Raw genomic sequence first — 7500 nt, 5'->3', positions numbered from 1 at the left:
GATTGACGTGTTGTTTGATGGAGCCCAGGGGGCAGGAGCTACAGAGAGCTCCCTCTGTAACTGACCCCGGGAGACACACCTCGAGGCTCCTCCATCAACCCCACCTCCTCCATGAACCCCACCTCCTCTGCACCTCCTCCATCAACCCCACCTCCTCCTCAGTTCTCCTCCATCAACCCCACCTCCTCTGCACCTCCTCCATCAACCCCACCTCCTCCTCAGTTCTCCTCCATCAACCCCCTCCTCTGCACCTCCTCCATCAACCCCACCTCCTCCTCAGTTCTCCTCCATCAACCCCACCTCCTCTGCACCTCCTCCATCAACCCCACCTCCTCCTCAGTTCTCCTCCATCAACCCCACCTCCTCTGCACCTCCTCCTCAGTTCTCCCTCATCTACTCCTCAACTCTCTCTCAGCTTTTCAAACATTCTCTGTGTGTACCCCTTCAGTTCTTTGTAGAACACTCAAACGTTCTGTGTGTGTGTCCCCTTAAGTTCTCCCATAGGTCTCACCTAAGGACTCAGGGTGCATTCAAACTGGGTCCATTTAACTGGACCGTACCTGGGTGTGATTACTCCCCGCTAGCCCTGACCCAGCCAGTCTCTGCTCACATTACATTACACAAGTGCACCTGGGACCATTGGTGTCATAAACACTAGCTTCTATTTACCAATATCGCTTGGCAACGTCGCAAAAAGGCCAGTTTATTTCATGGCTTGGGAAAGGATAGCGTGGGAACCGTCCCAGACCCCTGTCATTCCCCGACCACTGTTTTCTAGCTCTGGACTCTGGTCTGGTCCCGGGTCCGCACCAGGGTTCAGTAGACTGCATTTACATTAGCAAAAATAACCCAACCATTGGGCCACACAAACTCGGCTCCGGACGAAAGGGTCTAGTGTGAATGTGCCCTCAGTCTCACTCTGGAGTGCACACACCTGTGTACCTGTGGAACTCACCTGGACCCTGGGGCCTCCGCCCGACACCCTGGAGATGTAGCCCATGATGTATTTGGCCGCCACGGTCTTCCCAGCTCCACTCTCCCCACTGCAGACAGCACAAGCAAGAGCGCGGGTAAGGGGCTACGTCAAAGTCAAAGTCAAAGTCATACTATGTGACGCTTTCTTAGTTTCAAACATGCAAAAATAACCAACAAATAGCAATACAAACAGTTTTGATGTAGCTGAAGCAGTTTCTCTAAATGTCAGTGGATTTAACAGTGCTGGGGTGTATAGAAGATCTCTCTCTCTCTCTCTCTCTCTCTCTCTCTCTCTCTCTCTCTCTCTCTCTCTCTCTCTCACACACACACACACACACACACACACACACACACACACATCAGAAGAAGGAGATTCTGGGCAGAGACCCCACTACACTCCACCACACTTTAATGGAGCCCCTGAGCAGACTAGGAGTGTTACACAGGGAAGGAGATATCTTAATTATTCACACACACACACACACACACACACACACACACACACACACACACACACACACACACACACACACACACACACACACACACACACACACACACACACACACATACACACAGATCGGAAGAGAGGCACTCTGGGCAAACACCCCACCACACTACAGCAGCCCAGACTACACTGTGGAAAATGAGACGGAGACAGAGAGGAGAGGAGAGGAGGTTTGAATTGAAATAGAGAGAGAGAGAGAGAGAGAAAGAGAGAGGGAGAGAGGAGAGATGGCCAAAGCCCAGTGCAGCCCTGCTGGTGAGTGCACTGTTGCAGGCCTGGCCGTTTGATAAATCCCTGCTAAGCTGCAGTCTTAGCCACAGTCTGAGAGGCTCAGGGGCAGATCAATCAAAATGCCCCCCACTGAGAACTCATACACCCAATTAACACTAATGAACTGGGGAGGGGGGGGGGGTAACTGTGTACAGATGGACCCCTCTTTCTTTTTCCATTTCTTCTTCATCTTCTCTGGGTCTCTCTCTCTCTCATGACAAACTAATAAATGTTGTGAAAAAACGATAAAGTGATATAGCAGATGTGTGTGTGTGTGTGTGTGTGTGTGTGTGTGTGTGTGTTTTATGTGTTACAACTGGGTTATTTGTTTTCAGCATTTACAACAAGTGTGTGTGCTGTGTAATAACGCTGTAAAGCTGAGAGTGACAAATGTGTGTGTGTGGTCTGTGTGAGCAAACTCATATGAGTGAGAGTGTGTGTGTGTGTGTGTGTGTGTGTGTGTGTATGTATATGTGTTTGTGTGAGTGAGTGAGAAAGAGTTTATGCACAGGCATGTATGGTACGTGTGCATATGCGTGTGTGTGTGTGTGACAGAGAGAGCATGTATAAGCACATGAAGGTGTGTGTGTGTGTGTGTAGAACATCATATATTTATGTTAGCTCTGCCACATAACCACTGAGCACATGACAGTTGTGTTTACTCTTCCCTCCCTGCGTGTGCGCGCGCGCACACACACACACACACACACACACACACACACACACACACACACACACACACACACACAGGGTCCTCTGAACGCCCCTTCAGTTATTTTTTTTTCTCCTCAGAGTTACAGAGTTACTGAGTAGAAGGTTTGATGTTTACTCTGAACCTCCTACGGTCACAGGAAGGAGTCCTTTACTTTGACTGACATATTGAACAGCCAATCACACACTAACTAAGGGGGGTTTCGTCTGCCAGACAAAAATAACAGTGTGCAGTTTGTTCATTTGTTAGCACCACCAGGCCTCATAGCCCAGCCAATGAGAGAGCTGCTCATGAATTCCTACAGTGGGATATGTAAGAGATGGTCCAAACCACTTTCTGGAGAGGTGGGGGTGGACTGAAGCTGTAATTGCCCACACACATAGCCTAGGCCATTAGAAGGATAAGGGGTTTGTGACATCCTTATCCCTAATATCAACTGATTGGATGGATAATTTGTGGGGGCGGTATCTTGTGATTTTCCATGTGTGTGTTAAGTGTATAAGAACTAACTTCCCCCACAGATACGTTGGCTTGTTACTTTAATATTTCATGTGGGTAATATGCTCCCGGTATTGAGAATATAGCTGCAGTCTCACACCAGTGGTCTTGGAGCAATTTTGATCACAATAACCACTAAAGAGTTCTTTAGAAATCGATAAGATTATCAGGTCCACATGTAAGTTCTCAGTAGAACACAGAAAGGTTCTCTGTTAGAACAGCACAAAGAGAGGGTATGGGGTAGGATTCATTCCTGTGAGAACAGTAGCAGAACCCAGTGCTGAGATCCGGCCCGTTTAAAGCTTCCTGAATGAGCTGCCCATATGGCCATTTCCTCTCCATGCATATCTCAGCACACACGCACACACACACACACGGTTTAGCTTATAGGCCAGGCAACATTTCCCTAGCCTCCACTAACTGCATTCCCATGTCAACAGATATTCATGTTTCTCATGCACACACACACACACACACACACTAAAAAACCTGGCCTGGGTGAAAGGTACTCAGAGAGCTCCCCCCACCCCTCTCTTTTCTCTGCAGCCAATATTTCCTTTCTTCTTTTCTTCTCCTCCTTTCTTCACCCTTTTCTTCTTCCGTTCCTCTTTGCCTGTTATCCTCTTTCCCTCTCTCCCGCTCCTCTGCCAGGCTCGGCGGCTTCAGATGTGAGGCTTTGGTGGTAGAAGCTACAGCCAAGCAGGGCTGTCTCACCTTGTGTTCTTCCTTCCTCTGAGCTCATGTCAACGGTGCTGAAGCAGCCCCTCATTGGCTCAGCCAGAGCTCAAGCAGCCTCTCATTGGCTCAGCCAGAGCTCAAGCAGCCTCTCATTGGCTCAGCCGGGGATGAAGTAGACGCTCATTGGCTCAGCTGGTACTGAATAAGCCTCTCGAACCACCAAACCACATTCATGTAGAACCTCAAGAACACCAGCAACAACTCTTAACCTACAGTACTGCATGCGTGTGTGTGTGTGTGTGTGTGTGTGTGTGTGTGTGTGTGTTTGTAAAAAACATGTTTATGTATGCATGTGTGTGTGTAAATGTATGTTTATGTATGCATGTGTGTGTTAAACATGTTTATGTGTGTATGTGTGTGTGTGTAACTTAAATATGTGTGTGTGTGCCGTTGCCGTGTGAGCCGTTGGTCTTGTGAGAGGGAGTTCCCCATTGTGTGTTATAATTACACAGCTAAACACATCGCTCACTTCCTGCCTGGGGGTACAGGCCAAACATGGACAGAAGGAAAGAGGGAGAAGGGTATATCAAGAGAGAGAGAGAGAGAGAGAGAGCGAGAGAGAAAGTAACAGAGAAAGAGAGAGAGGAAGAGGGGAGTAGAGAGAAGGGTAAAGAACAAAAGAAGGAAATAAAGAAACAATGGATGGAGAACTATGAGGGACATTATGTATATGTACGTGTGTGTGTGTGTGTGTGTGTGTGTGTGTATGTGTGTGTGTGTGTGTGTGTGTGTGTGTGTGTGTGTGTGTGTGTGTGTGTGTGTGTGTACGTGTATATGTACGTGTGTGTGTGTGTATATGTGTGTGTGTGTGTGTGTGTGTGTGTGTGTGTACGTGTGTGTGTGTGTGTGTGTGTGTGTAAAGGTGGGATTCAGGTCATCCTTTAGGCCTCTGGAGCGCAAAGGTGAATACCCCACTCACCACCACCACCCTTCCAGAGGGGCAGGAAGCTGTACAGAATGGCCCTCTGATATCCCATCTCACCCTGGGGCAGAGGGGCAGTGTGGGCATGATTTACACCAGTCTAGCACAATGCGCACACACATGCACACACACAGACAGGAGATTCTTAGAGCGGTCTGGAGTGAAACACACACACACACACACTCTAGTCCCACTCTAGTCCCACCTTCAGTATTCAGTCAGTCTGGTGCTCTCCTTACGTAACCCGGTTTCCTCCGAGAAAGCCCTTCTGACCAGTCAGGATATGGAGCACTTATCTTTCCCCCGTCATTGTTGGTGTGTGTGTGTGTGTGTGTGTGTGTGTGCTGTCCAGCTGTGTACTGGTTATTGTTCCTTAAGCACTGAGGACAGAAACAGTGAGCTGCACCTGGGGACACAACAGGGTGTGTGTGTAAGATAAGCTGTGTGTGTGTGTGTGTGTGTGTGTGTGTGTGTGTGTGTGTGTGTGTTGTCTGCCTGACAGAGAGGCAGAGAGTGTGCAGTTGCGTGCTGTTTGAATGAGACAGAGCTGAACTGAAACAACAAATATATGCATGTGTGTATGTGTGTGTGTGTGAGAGACAGACAGCCAGACAGAGGGAGTGAGAGAGCGTGAGAGTGTGTGTGGGTGTGTGTGTACTGTCATTAATAGCGAGGGTAGATTCATTACAGCTCCAGACAATGAAAGTGCTGGGTGTGAAAAACCCCCACATCTCTGCATAGGCGTGTGCATGAGCGCACGCGCACGTGTGTGTGTGAGTGTGTGTGTGTGTGAGCCAGTGGCCGGCTCTGGAAAGTTCCCTGGGTCCAGTTTAATGCCTCAGCACATCAGCCTCTCTGGGTCAGAACGCTTCTCCTGACACAGAGCTTTCTCTTAGATAAACAACATCGGCATGAGTCAATGTGTGTGTGTGTGTGTGTGTGTGTATGTATGTGTAAGACTCAGAGAGATAGGCGTTGTCAACCTTAACTGACCCAGCATGAATAGGCTCATTTCACAATGAGTAAAACACACACACACACACACACACACACACACACAAAAGTAGTGCCACAGCACTCTGCTGACCGCATTGCTGGTCGTCCGCTGGTCAGCTGGTTCACCTTCATCGTTTGTTTGATAATTTGTCCATCGGCGATTCTGACTCTACATGCTTTCATCTGGTCAGCGTGTGGATACAGCTGCCTCACACACACACACCACACACACACACACACACACACACACACACACACACACAGGGGAGGGAAAGTGCTGAAGCAGGACACTCTCTCACACACACACACACACACACACACACACACACACACATACAGGATGAGGTTGTTAAAACTCCCGAACACACCTTCTGCTACAGGAACCATTCATGACTGGCCTGGGAACCTGGGGGAAGCATTTAAGAGACGCAGCCAGCCCACAGAGTGAGTGTGTGTGTGTGTGAGTGTGTGAGTGTCAAAGAGAGTGAGAGAGAGAGAGAGAGAGAGAGAGAGAGAGAGAGAGAGAGAGAGAGAATGAGAGAATGAGAGAATGAGAGAATGAGAGTGTTCAGGCGATACACAGTGTGCCAGTAGTAAAGTCCTACTACAGACCAACTGCATTCATGGCCACTGTAGGCTTACAGTGCAGGATACAAACTGTGGCAACTGGGTACACACTTTATTTACAAAAAAGTCGGGTAAGCTTTTAGTAAATGTAGGCTAGCCTATCCTTATTGAGCCTAAGGAAAACCTTTACATAAACTGGAACAGAAAGCCCCTCTTAATCACGTCAACCTACCCATGTCACCATGTCATCCCTTATCAAATAGCCTACCGCATAAAGCGTCTAACTTGTCTAACACTGGCTGTAGGTTACGTGGGCTTATAGGAGTGTTTCAGGCTTTTTAAGGACAGAAAAACCTTTACAGAGCAAGTGGCTCTGGCTCAAATTAGTGAACATACCTTATGCATTATAACTTCACTGCCCAACCCACGAAAGAGGGAAAGAAAAGAAAAAATAAACCAATGAGTTTATCTCGCGATTTGCGACAGAGAAAAACACAGATATGGTAACTTACTAACAATAACGATTTGCTCACAACACTCTAAATACATTGCACTGCTGTTTTGGTTGTCCCAACCTTTTAGATGATAAGCCTATGCACAGTCAAGGACTTTTAACACCCGCACCAACCCGACTCGTCATGACGTGCCTTAGCCCCAAAAAGGTTGAGAACCTCTGCTCTACACATTAACTGAATCCCTGTTCCAAACAGTGCTTTTTTTTTTTTAAATAAGCCTACAGAGGAAAGCAAACAATTCAACATTTTAAACATGTCTAGACCGTGACCATAGAGGACAGTCTCGTCGTTATCATGTCATGATGCTACGTTTCAATGTTTTATTGTTGTAGGCTAATATTGAATGATTTCACAAATAAAGTGAAAAAATTGTACGCACAGTGCATACAGGATTACGCCTGCCGGCGCCACTGTCAGAATCCATCCAAATTCATCAACATGAGAGAGAGGGAGGGACTTTCCTCATTATTGGTCAGTGTGGATGCCCATTAGAGTAGCAGTTCTCTTCATAGTTATCGTTACTAGTGTGGAGAGGCCTAGTGTCTTGTCTAACATTTCCACAGATGGTTTGCCTCTCACAGATAAACTTTTGTACTCACACTTTTGTATTAACGGACAATGCTTTTTTCATGATAACTTTTTCCTCTTAACTTTACACATGAACATAATAAACTAACAACACCACACACAGGTACTGTACACACACACACACACACACACACACACACACACACACACACACACACACAGGTGTATTTCCTTGTCTCTGAGCCAGCCCCATGTCCGGTGTCCAGAGCAA

At 47.5% G+C, this 7500-nt stretch overlaps 1 protein-coding gene across 1 annotated transcript in view; it reads right to left on the bottom strand.

Moving 5' to 3' along the window:
* myo1ea (myosin IEa) overlaps positions 1–7500 on the bottom strand; it is a 74295-nt gene that overhangs the window by 37724 nt on the left and 29071 nt on the right. The window contains exon 6 of the mRNA XM_048231223.1: positions 956–1043. Coding sequence (XP_048087180.1) covers positions 956–1043 — 88 coding nt within the window. The remainder of the gene's footprint in view (positions 1–955; positions 1044–7500) is intronic.

Source organism: Alosa alosa, chromosome 21, assembly GCF_017589495.1.
Source record: "Alosa alosa isolate M-15738 ecotype Scorff River chromosome 21, AALO_Geno_1.1, whole genome shotgun sequence".
Lineage (NCBI taxonomy): Eukaryota > Metazoa > Chordata > Actinopteri > Clupeiformes > Clupeidae > Alosa > Alosa alosa.
The sequence above is the reverse complement of the archived record's forward strand: the minus strand, read 5'-3'. Positions and strand labels throughout refer to the sequence as shown.